Source organism: Erythrolamprus reginae, chromosome 4, assembly GCF_031021105.1.
Source record: "Erythrolamprus reginae isolate rEryReg1 chromosome 4, rEryReg1.hap1, whole genome shotgun sequence".
Lineage (NCBI taxonomy): Eukaryota > Metazoa > Chordata > Lepidosauria > Squamata > Dipsadidae > Erythrolamprus > Erythrolamprus reginae.
The window spans coordinates 28,241,522-28,257,198 of record NC_091953.1 but is presented as its reverse complement, the minus strand read 5'-3'; the positions used below and the strand labels follow the sequence as shown (position 1 = coordinate 28,257,198).

General features: G+C 42.0%; 1 protein-coding gene across 1 annotated transcript in view; it reads right to left on the bottom strand.

The window, feature by feature from the left end:
- RFC3 (replication factor C subunit 3) overlaps window positions 1-14,545 on the bottom strand; it is a 43,084-nt gene extending 28,539 nt beyond the window's left edge. The window contains exons 1-2 of the mRNA XM_070751701.1: window positions 14,311-14,545; window positions 5,123-5,260 (exon numbers count right to left, since the gene is read on the bottom strand). Coding sequence (XP_070607802.1) covers window positions 5,123-5,260; window positions 14,311-14,397 — 225 coding nt within the window. The 5' untranslated portion in view covers window positions 14,398-14,545. The remainder of the gene's footprint in view (window positions 1-5,122; window positions 5,261-14,310) is intronic.
- Window positions 14,546-15,677: the final 1,132 nt, after the last annotated feature.

Genomic DNA, 15,677 nt, shown 5'->3' with positions numbered 1-15,677 from the left:
GAGTCCACAGAGGGCAGGCAAGCACACATGCACAGTTTTATTTGTATGAATGGCAGGCGTCCATGTCAACACTTGCATAAATGGAGCTGTGCATGCTCGCCCCACTGGTCACGAGGAAAGAGGGAATCCTCTTTCCCTCAGTCCAAAAAGCCGGAAAGGCTGGAGACTGATGTGATAGACTATAGCAGTGATGGCAAACCTATGGCACAGGTGCCACAGGTGGTACGCGGAGCCATATCTGCTGGCATGTGAGCTGTTGCCCTAGCTCAGCTCCAATGTGCATGTGTGTGCCGGCCAGCTGATTTTTGGCTCACACAGAGGTTCTGGGAGGGCAGTTTTGGCTCCCAGAGAGCCTCTGAAATACGAGCCTACTGGGCCCACCAGAAGTTGGGAAACACGGTGTTTCCAGCCTCCAGAGGGCCTCCAGGGGGGCAGAGGAAGCTATTTTCGCCCTCCCCAGCATTCATTCATTCATTCATTCATTTATTTGATTTGTATGCCACCCCTCTCCGAAGACTCGGGGCGGCTCACAACAGCAATAAAAACAATATAGCAGTGGAACAAATCTAATATTTTAATACATATAAAACCCTATCATTATTTAAAAACCAAACAGAACATTCATACAAAGTATAAAAAAGCCTGGGGGAAAGGTGTCTCAACTCCCCCATGCCTGGCGGTATAAGTGAGTCTTCAGTAGTTTACAAAAGACAGGAAGGGTGGGGGCAATTCTAATCTCCGGGGGGAGTTGGTTCCAGAGGGCCGGGGCCGCCACAGAGAAGGCTCTTCCCCTGGGGCCTGCCAAACAACATTGTTTAGTCGACAGGACCCGGAGAAGGCCAACTCTGTGGGACCTTATCAGTCGTGCGGTAGCACTCACACATGTGCGATAGCACACGTGCATACTCTTTTGGCAGTCCAGGGAAAAAAGGTTTGCCATCACTGGACTATAGTGAGGAAGTGGATTCTCAGAAGAGGGTGTCTTTCAGAAGAGTAAGAGGCAACGTAGCCTAATGATCATGTGTGAAAGAGTAAAGACAGTCCCTCTCTAATAGTTCACAGAGGTTATTTATGTTAGGTGTAGATAGTCTGGCAATATTTTGTCTACAGGTATGAAAACTATAAAGGCCTCAGTTTGGAATAATTGCTATGATACAAGTGATATCCAAATTTTGTTGAAGTATAACTCCCAACACCAAGCGCCAAAAGAGTAGGTTCTGGCAACAACAGCCATCCATTCATTTGGCTGTGGCTGTGGGTCTTGCCTCCCAAGGACAATTCCATCTGTCCGTCCATTACCCTGGGGGGGGGGAACTACTGACCCCCTCAGAGAGGGTTCGCAACTTGAGCGTCCTCCTTGATCCACAACTGACATTGGAACATCATCTTTCGGCTGTGGCGAGGAGGGCGTTTTCCCAGGTTCGCCTGGTGCACCAGTTGCGGCCCTATTTGGACAGGGAGTCATTGCTCACAGTCACTCATGCTCTCATCACCTCGAGGTTCGATTACTGCAACGCTCTCTACATGGGGCTACCTCTGAAAAGTGTTCGGAAACTTCAGATCGTGCAGAACGCAACTGCGAGAGCCATCGTGGCGCTTCCAAGATTCGCCCACGTTTCTTCAACACTCCATGGCTTGCATTGGCTGCCGATCAGTTTCCGGTCACAATTCAAAGTGTTGGTCATGACCTTTAAAGCCCTACATGGCAATGGACCAGATTACCTCCGGAACCGCCTGCTACCACACGAATCCCAATAAACAATGTAGTTTGGCGGGCCCCAGGGGAAGAGCCTTCTCTGTGGTGGCCCCAGCCCTCTGGAACCAACTCCCCCCGGAGATTAGAACTGCCCCCACCCTCCCTGTCTTTCGTAAACTACTCAAGACTCATTTATACTGCCAGGCATGGGGGAGTTGAGATAGCTCTTCCCCCTAGGCCATTACAAGTTATGCATGGTATGTTTGTGTGTATGTTTGGTTTTTATAATAAGGGTTTTTAGTTGTTTTTTTATTATTGGATTGTACATGTTGTGTTTATTATTGTTGTTAGCTGCCCCGAGTCTGCGGAGAGGGGCGGCATACAAATCCAATACATTATTATTATTATTATTATTATTATTATTATTATTATTATTATTATTATTTTTCTCTACAAAGAATGCTTTAAAAATAGTTGATGTCTACTACATATGTATCATTCTCTCACCAATTCTTTTCTAGGGGGAAAAATACCATAAAACTGTTCCTATCCCTATCTTGTCAGCTTCAGAATTCCTGGAAATGTTTTATTTCTCTTCCAGATAGGAGCGGTGGATATATTTTGATTGGCACAAAGAGCCATATAGGCTGATTAAAGCTCTAATAATTACGATGGACTCCCACTGGGCTAGCGGATGTATAGGTAGCTTCTTTTGGACTGATCATATTTTCTCTTTGTTCAAAGAAACCTGGGATAATTCATTTTCTTATGCAAATCAGTCACAAACGATTTCCAGTGAAAGCATGGGAAGCTAAACACGTCTCAGTGAAGAGTGGACACATGACAGGAGACTATAACCGTGGCAAAGGACAAGGGAGTAGGCTGGTTCTTTGGAACCTCCCACAGATAAGGAGACGACAGAATATCCCACACATAGGCAGAGATGACCACTCTTTGTGAGGAGACTACAAAATAGCCGTCTTCAGCAGGTCTGAGTGCTCGGAGACACATTAATCATCAAGCTTGCAATCTCAGCCAGTGCCATTAAAGGGTGCTAAATTCTTAATCTCACTTCTAATTACTTTTCGAAATTGCTTATTTAAATATCTTGATGCTGTTAAGAGGGCTTCAGAATGACAAATCTAAAAGGTATATATATTCCTGAACAAAATAAAGCTTAACTGCAAGTTAAAGAATTTTTAAAAATGGAAAAGGCTACACAAGATTTTGAACCTCCGGAACCGCCTTCTACCGCACGAATCCCAGCGGCCGATAAGGTCCCACAGAGTTGGCCTTCTCCGGGTCCCGTCGACCAAACAATGTCGTTTGGCGGGACCCAGGGGAAGAGCCTTCTCTGTGGCGGCCCCGACCCTCTGGAACCAACTCCCCCCGGAGATTAGAACGGCCCCCACCCTCTTGTCTTTCGCAAGTTACTAAAGACCCACCTGTATCGCCAGGCATCGGGGAACTAAGACATCTCCCCCAGGCTTTTTATATTTCATGTTTGGTATGTATGTGCTGTATGGTTTTTAATTGTTGGGGTTTTTATATATATATTATTATTAGATTTGTTCCATTGTTCCACTGTTTCTTATTACTATTGTGAGCCGCCCCGAGTCTTTGGAGAGGGGCGGCATACACATCTAATTAATAATAATAATAATAATAATAATAATAATAATAATAACAACAACAACAACAACAAAGGAAGTTCTAAATGAATTAAAGTTCTGAAAAAAATTGTAAAATTGAAACTTTTACTATAAGATATTGGAATTCACTATATAAAATTAAATAGTTTTTTTGTGAGTACCACAATTATTGTAGCAGCCTTGGTGGTACAGTGGTTAGAGTGCAGTACTTCAAGCTACTTCTGCTGATTACAGTCTGCCAGCAGTTTGGCAGATCAAATCTCAGTAGGCTCAAGGTTGACTGAGCCTTCCTTCCTTCCAAGATCGGTAAAATGAGAACCCAGATTGTTGGGGGCAATTGCTTACTCTCTGTAAACAGTTTAGAGAGGGCTGTAAAGAACTGTGGAGCAGTATATAAATCTAAATGCTATGCTAATGCTAAATGCTACCTTGACTACCACAAGTCATAAAGATGGGCTACAAGAATGGTGGAAGGTCTTAAGCATAAAACGTATCAGGAAAGACTTAATGAACTCAATCTGTATAGTCTGGACTGGAGGACAGAAGGAAAAGGGGGGACATGATCGAAACATTTAAAATATGTTAAAGGAGGGAAGTGTTTTTAATAGGAAAGTGAACACAAGAACAAGGGGACACAATCTGAAGTTAGTTGGGGGAAGATCAAAAGCAACATGAGAAAATATTATTTTACTGAAATAGTAGTAGATCCTTGGAATAAAGTTCCAGCAGACGTGGTAGATAAATCCACAGTAACTGAATTTAAACATGCCTGGGATAAACATATATCCATCCTAAGATAAAATACAGGAAATAGTATAAGGGCAGACTAGATGGACCATGAGGTCTTTTTCTGCCGTCAGACTTCTATGTTTCTATAATAGAGATAAAAAACCCTTTAAGGACTTTTTGTGACAGTTGGTGATTTATAGTTTTAAATAGAGAATGAATGGGGGAAGAAGAAATATTTGTTTGTATCACTATAGAGGGTGATGAATAAAATTTATTTTAATGTGATGAAGACTGGAAATAACTTCTTTATATTTTTTCTTATTCAATCTTTCCTTTTTCTAATTTTCTTTCTTTGCAATTTTTCCCTCAATTTAATTGTAACTGCCTCTGTTATTGCATTTAAAATATGTAAATAAGAAAAATTACATACAAAAGAAATGTATTTTGCATTTGTATTTATTAGATTTGTATGCCGCCCCTCTCCGAAGACTCGGGGTGACTAACAACAATATAAAAAAACAATGTAAGCAAATCTAATATTAAAAACAATCTAAAAAATCCCAATTTAAAGAACCACTCATACATACAAGCATACCATGTATAAATTCTATAAGCCTAGGGGGAAGGGAAATTTCAATTCCCCCATGCCTGACGACAGAGGTGGGTTTTAAGGAGCTTGTGAAAGGCAAGGAGGGTGGGGGCAACTCTGATATCTGGGGGGGAGCTGGTTCCAGAGGGCCGGGGAGAGAAGGCTCTTCTCCTGGGTCCCGCCAAACGACATTGCTTAGTCGACGGGACCCGGAGAAGGCCAGCTCTGTGGGACCTAACCGGTCGCTGGGATTCGTGCGGGGTCACGAAAAGCAGTAATCAAATGAATACAGATTTAAGACATATTCCACAAAGCATCTTGTAACCACTTCTCATTGATAAGCTGAAAATATTCTAACAATGGACCTGATAAGACTGATGCTTATTTTAAAAGCTCAACTTCTATATACAATTTCCTTGAACACTTAAAGAGATTTATTTTCAATATATTTCTTACTGTTATAGTTTGATGTTCAATCCTCAGTTTTTCTACTCCAGAACCGTACAGCTCTCTTAGTAAACACATTATTCTTGTCTTCTTTCCGGCTCCCGAAGGCCCATAAACTAAGAGATGAGGAAAATCACCACACTGAACCTGTCAAATGGAGCATACACGAAAATATTACTTTTATGTTTAGATTTCACTGTACAGAAAATGTGGTCACCTACTAGACATAATTTCCACCAAGCCTTCAGATGGTTTCAACTATATCTTGAAGATTACTGGTGCTTTATTCATAAGTCAAGGACATATTACTTATACCAGAAACCCAAATTTCCATTGGTAAACAAGGCAGATGTTATGTGAATCATACCTGATTTTATTATATATAATAATAATAATAATAATAATAATAATAATAATAATAATAATAATAATTTATTAGATTTGTATTCCGCCCCTCTCCGAAGACTCGGGGCGGCTCACAACAACGATAAAAACAATATTATACTGGCACAAATCTAATATTAAAAAAAACTAAAAACCCTATCATAATTAAAAACCAAACAGCACATACATACCAAACATAAATTATAATAAGCCTGGGGGAAAGGTGTCTCAAATCCCCCATGCCTGGCGGTATAGGTGGGTCTTAAGTATATATGTTTTTGCCACAATTGTTAACAATGACAATCATTAAATGTTGTACCACATGATTCTTGACAAATGTATCTTTTTCTTTTATGTACATTGAAAGCATATGCACCAAGACAAATTCCTTGTGTGTCCAATCACACTTGGCCAAAAAAAATTCTATTCTATTCTATTAAGCAAATCACTACTATTGTTAAGTGAACCTGGCTTCTCCCATTGATTTTATTTATTTACTTACTTACTTACTTACTTACTTACTTACTTACTTACTTACTTACTTACTTACTTACTTACTTACTTATTTAGTCCAATACACAATGAGGGTTTTAGTGGGTATATATCTATATACACATAGTAAAATACATGGCGAAGGTTATAGAGGAGATACTCATAGTAAAATATATCTAAGAAATAATAGAAAAGAAGGTATAGTAATAGAACATATGAATGAAAGAATAGAAGAAGAGATGTAGGGATAGAAGAAAAGTATAGGAGATATAGGAGAGCAATAGGACAGGGGACGGAAGGCACTCTAGTGCACTTGTATTCGCCCCTTACTTGTATTTTGCTTGTCAGAAGCCCTAGATGGTTGCAAATGACAATCCCAGGACCTTGAGATGAGACCTTGAGATTGGAAATACATGCCAGTTGCCAAAGTTTGATCATGCAACTGTGAGGATGCTGCAGCAACTGTAAGTGTGAGAACTGATCATAAGTCACTTTTTCAGTGCTGTTGTAACTTTGAATGGTCATTGTTCTGCCTGGGTCACTCCGGAAGCCAATAACAACCCAAAAAGAGAAGCCAGACACACCGGTAAAAGGCAAAGGCAGTTTATAAAATTCAAGAAAAACACAGGGAACAGAAAATGTCCTTACAAACAGGAAAACGCTGTATCTTCAAATATATCCACGAAGGCAAAAGTCCATGCAGCAATACAGGATTCTTGCTGCCAAGATGAGGCTGTAGATAGCAGACCTACACCTCCCACGGGTCTTCCAAACTGCTGGGCCACAAGCCAGGAACAGAGACGTCGAGAACAAAGCAGGACACCATAACTCCAACTGATAACACTCCACATGGCTTCAAGGGCTTGCCTGCCTTTTAAACTCTGCTAAGGAGGACCACACCCAAGCCCAGCTGTTCCTAATTCAGTGCTGATAATACTTCTTTAATTGCTCCTTTCTTTGATCTGAACGTCTCTGTCGCATGTCAATGACGGCTTGTGCTTCATCACCTAATGACTCCAAGCTACTGGCTGGGGAGAGCCCCCCCCCCCCCCCCGGGGCTCTCATGCTGTTCTCCTTCATCCCATTCCTGACTTTCCTCTCCCCCGTCCGACTGTTCAGCTCCCTCCTCTTCGCTGTCATCCTCCTCCGGGCATGGAGCCAGCAGAGACACAGCCGGTCCCTGAGCAGCCTCAGGCTGAACCACAACAGTCATTAAATAAATGGTTATAAATTGAGGACTATTTGTATAGAGTTCAAGAGGATAAGCCATTGTGAGGTGTCAATATATATTGCGAGTCCTAAGAGATTCCTGGCACGTCCACATCCTTGGGACTTTTGTGGAACAAAAATCAAAACAGGTATAGTAATATTGACAGATTTAGTAGATAAATTATAGCCCGCGTGGACTACAATAAATCAAATCTGAGAGTCGATGGATTAAAGTAGAGAAACAGCTTTCAAACGAAGTTACTTTTATTATGAAAATAAGAAAATATAGTTAATGCCTTTCAGAGGCATCTTCTATGCATGTTACATCGTTGAAGACAAAGAGAGAAGAGAGATTTTAAAATGGAGTTTTTCAAGGAGGAAATGATGAATGTATCATGTGGCAGGATTTTACATCATAATGAGGTGGAGCTTATACAATACACATTATTAACTATTTAATTACTGAATGACTTAGAATGTCTCTGGGGCTGTCAATATTCAGCATGACAGTTACAGTATGAAGTCAATTTTCAAGAAGCAATATACAGAATAGCTGAATCTCACAACTAGAGTTCAATAGCAGAATTTTTCTTTTTAAACCAAATTTGCCAGAATCATATACAGTGATCCCCCGCTCGTTGCGAGGGTTCCGTTCCAGGACCCCCCGCAACGAGCGGGTTTTCGCGAAGTAGCGCTGCGGAAGTAAAAACACCATCTGCGCATGTGCAGATGGTGTTTTTAACTTCCGCAGCGCTAGCGAGGAGCCGAAGATTGGGGGCGGCGCGGCTGTTTTAAAATGTCGCCGCCGGCATGGGGGGCTTCCTAGCAGCCCCCCAAACCCGGGTTGGGGGTCCGGGGGGTGCTGGCAAGCCCCCCATGCCGGCGGCGACGTTTTAAAACAGCCGCACCGCCCCCAATCTTCGGCTCCTCGCTAGCGAGTCCTGAAGCGAATTCGCTTCAGGACTCAGCTCGAAAGCGGCGAGAGCTAGCGCCAGCGAACGGCTTGTCCGCGCTCGCTCTCGCCGCTTTCCAGCTGAGTCCTGAAGCGAATTCGCTTCAGGACTCAGCTCGAAAGCGGCGAGAGCTAGCGCCAGCGAACGGCTTGTCCGCGCTCGCTCTCGCCGCTTTCGAACTGAGTCCTGAAGCGAATTCGCTTCAGGACTCAGCTCGAAAGCGGCGAGAGCTAGCGCCAGCGAACGGCTTGTCCGCGCTCGCTCTCGCCGCTTTCCAGCTGAGTCCTGAAGCGAATTTGCTTCAGGACTCAGCTCGAAAGCGGCGAGAGTGAGCGCCAGCGAACGGCTTGTCCGCGCTCGCTCTCGCCGCTTTCCAGCTGAGTCCTGAAGCGAATTCGCTTCAGGACTCAGCTGGAAAGCGGCGAGAATGAACGGCGTGGGCGGGCGAAGGGCGGGCGGCAGCGAGGAGTTTGCGTGGGCGGTGGGGAAACTCCTTGCTGATGCCCGCTGCTCGCCCTCCCGCCAGCAAGAGGGGGAAGACCCAGGGAAGCCGCCCAGCAGCTGATCTGCCGGGCGCCATCTACGCATCCGTGCCCATAGAAAAAAGGGCACGCATGCGCAGATGGTGTTTTGACTTCCGGGTTGAAAAATCGCAAATTACCCTGTTCGCAATGGTCGGGGACGCAATAACCGGGGGATTACTGTATAACACTCTCAAGCTAAATTCTAAGTAATTTAGTTGATGATGGCTTAAATGAACCAATAGCTTGCTTTAGCATAATGCAAGCTCTTATATTCCCATGAAAATTTATTCACAGGGCAAAACTATATTGGGCTTCATAACTGAGTGAAACATGGGGTAGTGTTTTGTTTTTTGGATTAGTAAATCCTGTGAACCCAGCCACTATGAACTGTAATGATCAAGGTTTCTGTTTTAGCATGTTTTATAGCCCAAATATTATCCATTTATTCAAAAATTCCTGGCTAACAAAGCCTTGATTTAATGTAAGCTGAAGACTAGGTTTAAAATAGGAAATTCAAATATCATAGCTCCCCACAAGGTACACTTTGAGGTTATTTAATTTGGACTGTGCCTTTTTATTTTCAGGCTGTTGTATAGAACTCAATTAAAACTAGGTTCACCAGATCTTACATTCTGATCTGTCTTAGTTCATAAAGGCCAAGAATGAGTTTTGTTTAAAATGGATTATTTTCATTCATAAGCAGTTTCATTTCATCCCTAGCTTTGCCAGAAAGCACTTTCAAATTTTATTCTGGAAGTATACGATGTGTTTATATTTCATCTTTGGCATGACACAATCTTGTATAGAGGCATCAAGTCAGGCATAAACAGTTATCCTGGGATGTATTACATCTCCATAAATAAGATTTGAAATACCATCTAGCATCAGAAGGATCAAGTCTAAGAGGAAGAAATGGCAAAGGGTAGTGAATAATTGCTACAATGAGAGATGCTGTAACTTAAGCCTGCCAAAAATATATATCTTCCAGTCCAAAAACCTTATACTTTCTAATTTAAAGGAGAACGTAAGTACGGTATAAATGTTCATAAATAAACCTTTTAAGAAAATATTTTATGTCTTGCTGAGATTAAAACATAAAGAGCACTTTCAAAATCCAAACCGTGAGATTTATTACAGAACGTTCAAAATCTTAACTGTAAAGTAAAACAAATCCCCATCTTCAAATACCGTAGTTCCTCATTTAACCATATTGGCCATAGTTCAAAATAAGAGTTCAGTTTTTACATTCCAATGGGAAATAAGCATATGGGAATTAAACATTAATACTGCATTATTCTAACATTTTATTTCTAATGGGCAATGAGTTGGATCTAAATATATCCACAACTCATGTTCCCTGCAGAGAAACTGTAATGTTATTAATAAATCACTATTTGATAACATGGCTGGGATACTTAAGAATATAAATGCTTGTCCATTCATCAGTACTATTAAACACAGCTCCGGGACTCTCAACATCTCTTTGAGGCCCCAAATTGGTGAAGCAAAAATATATGAAATAATTGAAATGTTGGCAAACTTGGGGATTTTCCAGTCACAATTCAAAGTGTTGGTTATGACCTATAAAGCCCTTCATGGCACCGGACCAGGATACCTGCGAGACCGCCTTCTGCCGCACGAATCCCAGCGACCGGTTCGGTCCCACAGAGTTGGCCTTCTTCGGGTCCCGTCGACTAAACAATGTCATCTGGCGGGACCCAGGGGAAGAGCCTTCTCTGTGGCGGCTCCGACCCTCTGGAACCAGCTCCCCCCTGAGATTAGGATTGCCCCCACCCTCCTTGCCTTTCGCAAACTCCTTAAAACCCACCTCTGCCATCAGGCATGGGGGAACTGAAACATCTCCCCCTTGCCCATGTTGTTCTGGTGTTTGATTGATTGTGTGCTTGTTTTTATATATTCTGGGGTTGTTTTTATGAATTTTTTAGCTTAAAATTGTAATTGGATTGGTGGGTATTGGATTTGTCACTATGTACTGTTTTGCCATTGTTGTGAGCCGCCCCGAGTCTGCGGAGAGGGGCGGCATATAAATCCAATAAATCTAATCTAATCTAAATTTTAAGACAAATATGCATGCAGATGGTTTTGGTAACCATTTCTCTTGTAAAATTATTATTATTATGATTTATTAGATTTGTATGCCACCCTCTCTGAAGACTGGAAGCGGCTCACAACAATACACAATACAAATTCAATTATTAAAAACAGAACAGTTAAAACCCTTAATTTAAAAACAATCATACAATGCAAACAAACCATACATAAAACGGGACGGCCGAGGGAAATCAATTTCCCCATGCCTAGCGGCAGAGGTGGGTTTTTAGTAGTTTGCGAAAGGCAAGGAGGGTGGGGGCAATCCTGATCTCCGGGGGGAGTTGGTTCCATAAGGCCGGGACCGCCACAGAGAAGGCTCTTCCCCTGGGTCCTGTCAGACGGCATTGTTTTGTCGACAGGACCCGGAGAAGGCCAACTCTGTGGGACCTAATCAGTTGCTGGGATTCGTGCTGCAGAAGGTGGTCCCTAAGGTATTCTGGTCCCATGCCATGAAGGACTTTATAGGTCATAACCAACACTTTGAATTGTGACCGGAAATTGATCGGCAACCAATGCAGACTGCGGAGTGTTGATGTGACATGGGCATATTTGGGAACGCCCATGATTGCTCTCACAGCTGCATTCTGCACGATCTGAAGTTTCTGAACACTCTTCAAAAATAGCCCCATGTAGAGAGCGAACAACCGCATCCCATCTAGTCCCTATCTCAATGTTTGACCCCATCTCAATGACCAAGATCTTGAACATGTCAAATCTTTGATACAGATTTGAAATCAACAAAAATAATAGTGTTATTTACACTCAAGGATGGAGAGCTTTGTGAGTTTCTGGGATTTTTTATTTGAATATGGACAGTTTTAAGTATTGGATTTAAACTTGTTTTTATGGAATTGTTTTTACCTCAACTTGTAACTCTTAATGGAACTATGTCTACATGGACAAAAAATACGCAGTGGGGTGCTCCAAGGTTATCTTGGGCCCAGTAATTTTCAAAAACTTCATGAAAAATTTAGATGAGGTGTCTAAATGCTAAAACATATGATGAACATGTCTAGTCTAGTGATGGAAAAGCTTTTCCGCACCGAGTGCCAAAAAGGGAGCACTTCACGTGCATGTTCATGGGCTGCGACCAGGAAGAGTAGTTGCCTGAGGGGCATGCGCAAACTGGAATATACTGGTCAGCTGGCGTGCGCCCATGCTCATGCCAGAAAATGAAAGGCCAGCTCTTCTGGTTTCCAGCACTGTGGCACATACAAAGGCCAGCTGATCATTGGATGCACATGTGCACCAGAAACCTGGAAGAGGAACAGGCAATGCTGCACGTGCCAGGCGACATGGCTCCACATGCCCCTTTGGGCACGCCTGCCACAGGTTCGCCATCACAGGTGTAGTCTAATGAAGAAAAGGAGGTGACATGATAGAAGTACTGGAGCAAATGTTGTTAGTGTGATTGCTGAATGAATGATAATGAATGTTTTAAAGGCAGAAGAATATTAAGAACTATTAAATATATTAATTGGATAACTACTGTTGTTTTTCGCTATATGTTGTGAGCCGCCCCGAGTCTACAGAGAGGGGCGGCATACAAGTCCAATTAATAGATTCGGGGTGGCACAGCAGGTAGAGTGCTGTACTGCAGGCCACTGAAGCTGACTGTAGATCTGAAGGTCAGCAGTTCAAATCTCATTACCGGCTCAAGGCTGACTCAGCCCTCCATCCTTCTGAGGTGGGTAAAATGAGGACCCAGATTGTGGGGGCAATATGCTGGCTCTGTTAAAAAGTGCTATTGCTAACATGTTGTAAGCCGCCCTGAGTCTAAGAAGAGCGGCATAAAAATTGAATAAATAAAATTAATTAATTAATTAATTAATTAATTAATTATAAATAAATAAATATTATAGCCAATACTTGTGAAACTGCCACAAAGGAGAGGACAATTTATTCTCCAAAACACCAGGGGGCAACACAAGAAGCAATGGATGGAAACATATCAAACAAACATCCCACCTAGAACCAATGAGAAATTTCCTGAAAGTGAGAATAAACAATGGAATGTCTTGCCCCCAGAAGTTATGGAAGCTTCATCACTGGTGCACTCACAATTTCTGGATTGATCTGTTTGTCTGTCTGTCTAATCTGTCTAATCTATCTATCTATCTATCTATCTATCTATCTATCTATCTATCTATCATCTACCTGCGTACAATACATTGCAATAATCCATCCAGAAAATTTCCAGAGCATAACTATTGAAAGATTGCTTCCAATAAGGTAAAATTGCTATAGATTCAGGTAGCCTCGGAGATGCAGAGTGCCTTTTACCAGTGGTATAAACAGAATTAATCTAAATCTTATCTAAATGTACTTCATAAAATCATCTACCACAATGTCCTACCTGTCAATGAATACTTCAACTTCAATCACAATACACGAGCACATAATACATTCAAACTCAATGTAAACCTCTCAAAACGTGACTGCAGAAAATACAACTTCAGCAAGAGTGATCAAAGCCTGGAATGCACTACCTGACTCTGTGGTTTCTTCCCCAAACCCCAAAAACTTTGACCTTAGATTGTCTAGTCGACCTCACCCCATTCCTAAGAGGTCTGTAAGGGGCATGCACAAGCACACTATTGTGCCTATCATCCCTGTCTTACTGTCCTATTATCTAAATTTACCTGTACCCACTTTGCTTTTGTTTATGTTTACATCAATACGTGCTATCTTGTACATATTTTGACAAAATAAAAATAAATAAAACCAACAGCATTCTCCAATTATGAACTTGTTTCTTTACAACACATAGGCAATGTGTTGTAACAACACATTTGCAAGAGTGTGATTGGACACACAAGGAATTTATCTTTGGTGTATGTGCTCTCAGTGTACATAAAAGAAAGAGATATATTTGTCAAGAATCCTGTGCTACAAAACTTAATGATTGTCATAGGGGTCAAATAAGCAATCAGGAAACAATCGATATTAATAAAAATCTTAGGATACAAGCAACAAGTTACAATCATACAGTCCTAGGTGGGAGGAAAAGGATGATAGGAACGATGAGAAAAAACTAGTAGAAAGGCAGGAACAGAAGGCACAATGGTGCGCTTGTGCACACCCCTTAAATTGGGCAACCGTAGCTGACTACCCAAAGCCACTGAAAGTCCGGGCGGCCCAAAAGGGTTGGATTCCCTTTGACTTCCCGCTACACACACACACACACACACACACAGAGGTTAAACACGCAGGTTTCTGTCTCTTGCACGTACAAACACGATGTTAACACGTGTCCTTTTTAGAGAGAAGACTTTGCAAGAAATCACTTCGTGACTTGGAAAAACGCCTGTTTTCCACTGAAAAGTGCACACACACACACCGGGAATAAAAGAATTTCCAAGGGCTAAAGAAATAGGCAGCAAAAGTGCAACAAAAGCGAGTTTGAAGAGGAAGGAGGAGCAAAGGGAGATGCACCCGGGGATGCCTAAATTGCAACGGGACATTATTTCTCCTCTTCCTTCCTTCCTCCCCAAGTAGGGGGGAAAAAGAGCCCGCCTCTCACCAGATTGCGAAGCTGCACCGCCTGCTCTCGGTGATAATCTACTTTGCAGAGCGAGGTCGGCCGGTATTTGTCCACCCAGAGGCTCATGGCTGCGATCCGCCGATCAAAAACCTAAACAGAGGGAAGCAAAGCTGAAAAAAGCGCGCGCGCTACCACGGCAAGACCGCCTGAATTCCCGCCCTATGTGGGGGATCCCAGCACCGGAATGGCGTAACAGCGCATGCGTTGTACTTGAGCTTTCGCCTTGGTTCGCCGGCGTTTATTGTTTCGCTTCAGCCTGTGCTTGCTGTTGTTTTGAGTACGGTGGCTGAGAGGGGAGAAAAGAAAAAAGACGCAAACTATCGCTTTTGGAATCTAAGGCTGGCGAATTACCGCGCTGCCCGTGAAGAGCACAGAAAAAGCAAAGGCGATGATGGAAAAATTCTTGCGATGCAAGGAATTCCTCCTTCGGTTTAAGGAATCCCTGTGATTGAAGGAGATTTTATTAAGCCTATGAATTAGGTTCACGGGCTTTATAGTGTAACCCATTTATCCGCGATTAATTGAATCGTGCTTTATTCATCCCAGTTTTCTTTTTACCAAACAAGTTTATTTATATGTGAACACAAGAACAAGAGGGCACAATCTGAGGTTAGTTGGGGGAAAGATTAGAAGTAATGTGAGAAAATATTATTTTACTGAAAGAGTAGTAGATGCTTGGAACAAACTTCCAGCAGACGTGGTTGATAAATCCACAGTAACTGAATTTAAACATGCCTGGGATAAACATATATCCATCCTATGATAAAATAAAGGAAATAGTATAAGGGCAGACTAGATGGACCATGACATATTAATTAAAAAATATTTGCGGTTTTTTCCCCTATACCATGGTTTTTCCTGCCCGATGATGTCATATGTCATCGCCAAACTTTCATCCGCCTTTAATAAATATTTTTTGAAATAAACTTTACTAAATAAACATGGTGAGTAATAATCTAAATGGTTGCTAAGGGAATGGGAAATTGTAATTTAGGGGTTTAAAGTGTTAAGGGAAGGCTTGTGATACTGTTCATAGCCAAAAAATAGTGTATTTACTTCCGCATCTCTACTTCGCGGAAATTCGATTTTCGCGGGCGTTCTCGGAACGCATCCCCCGCGAAAATCGAGGGAACACTGTATATTCATCCTAATATACATAGCAATTATTAATATAATATATTTAGGTGATAATTTCATCATTAGGACTGCAGATTTTTAATCAGTTTCATTATTGTGTTTTATATTTTGCTTTTGTGAATAGTCTTGAACCATTAATGAAGGTTGTTATCTGATATTTTAAAATTAAACCAGTTGTTATTTGATATTTTCCTCTCAGGGAGGAAGAG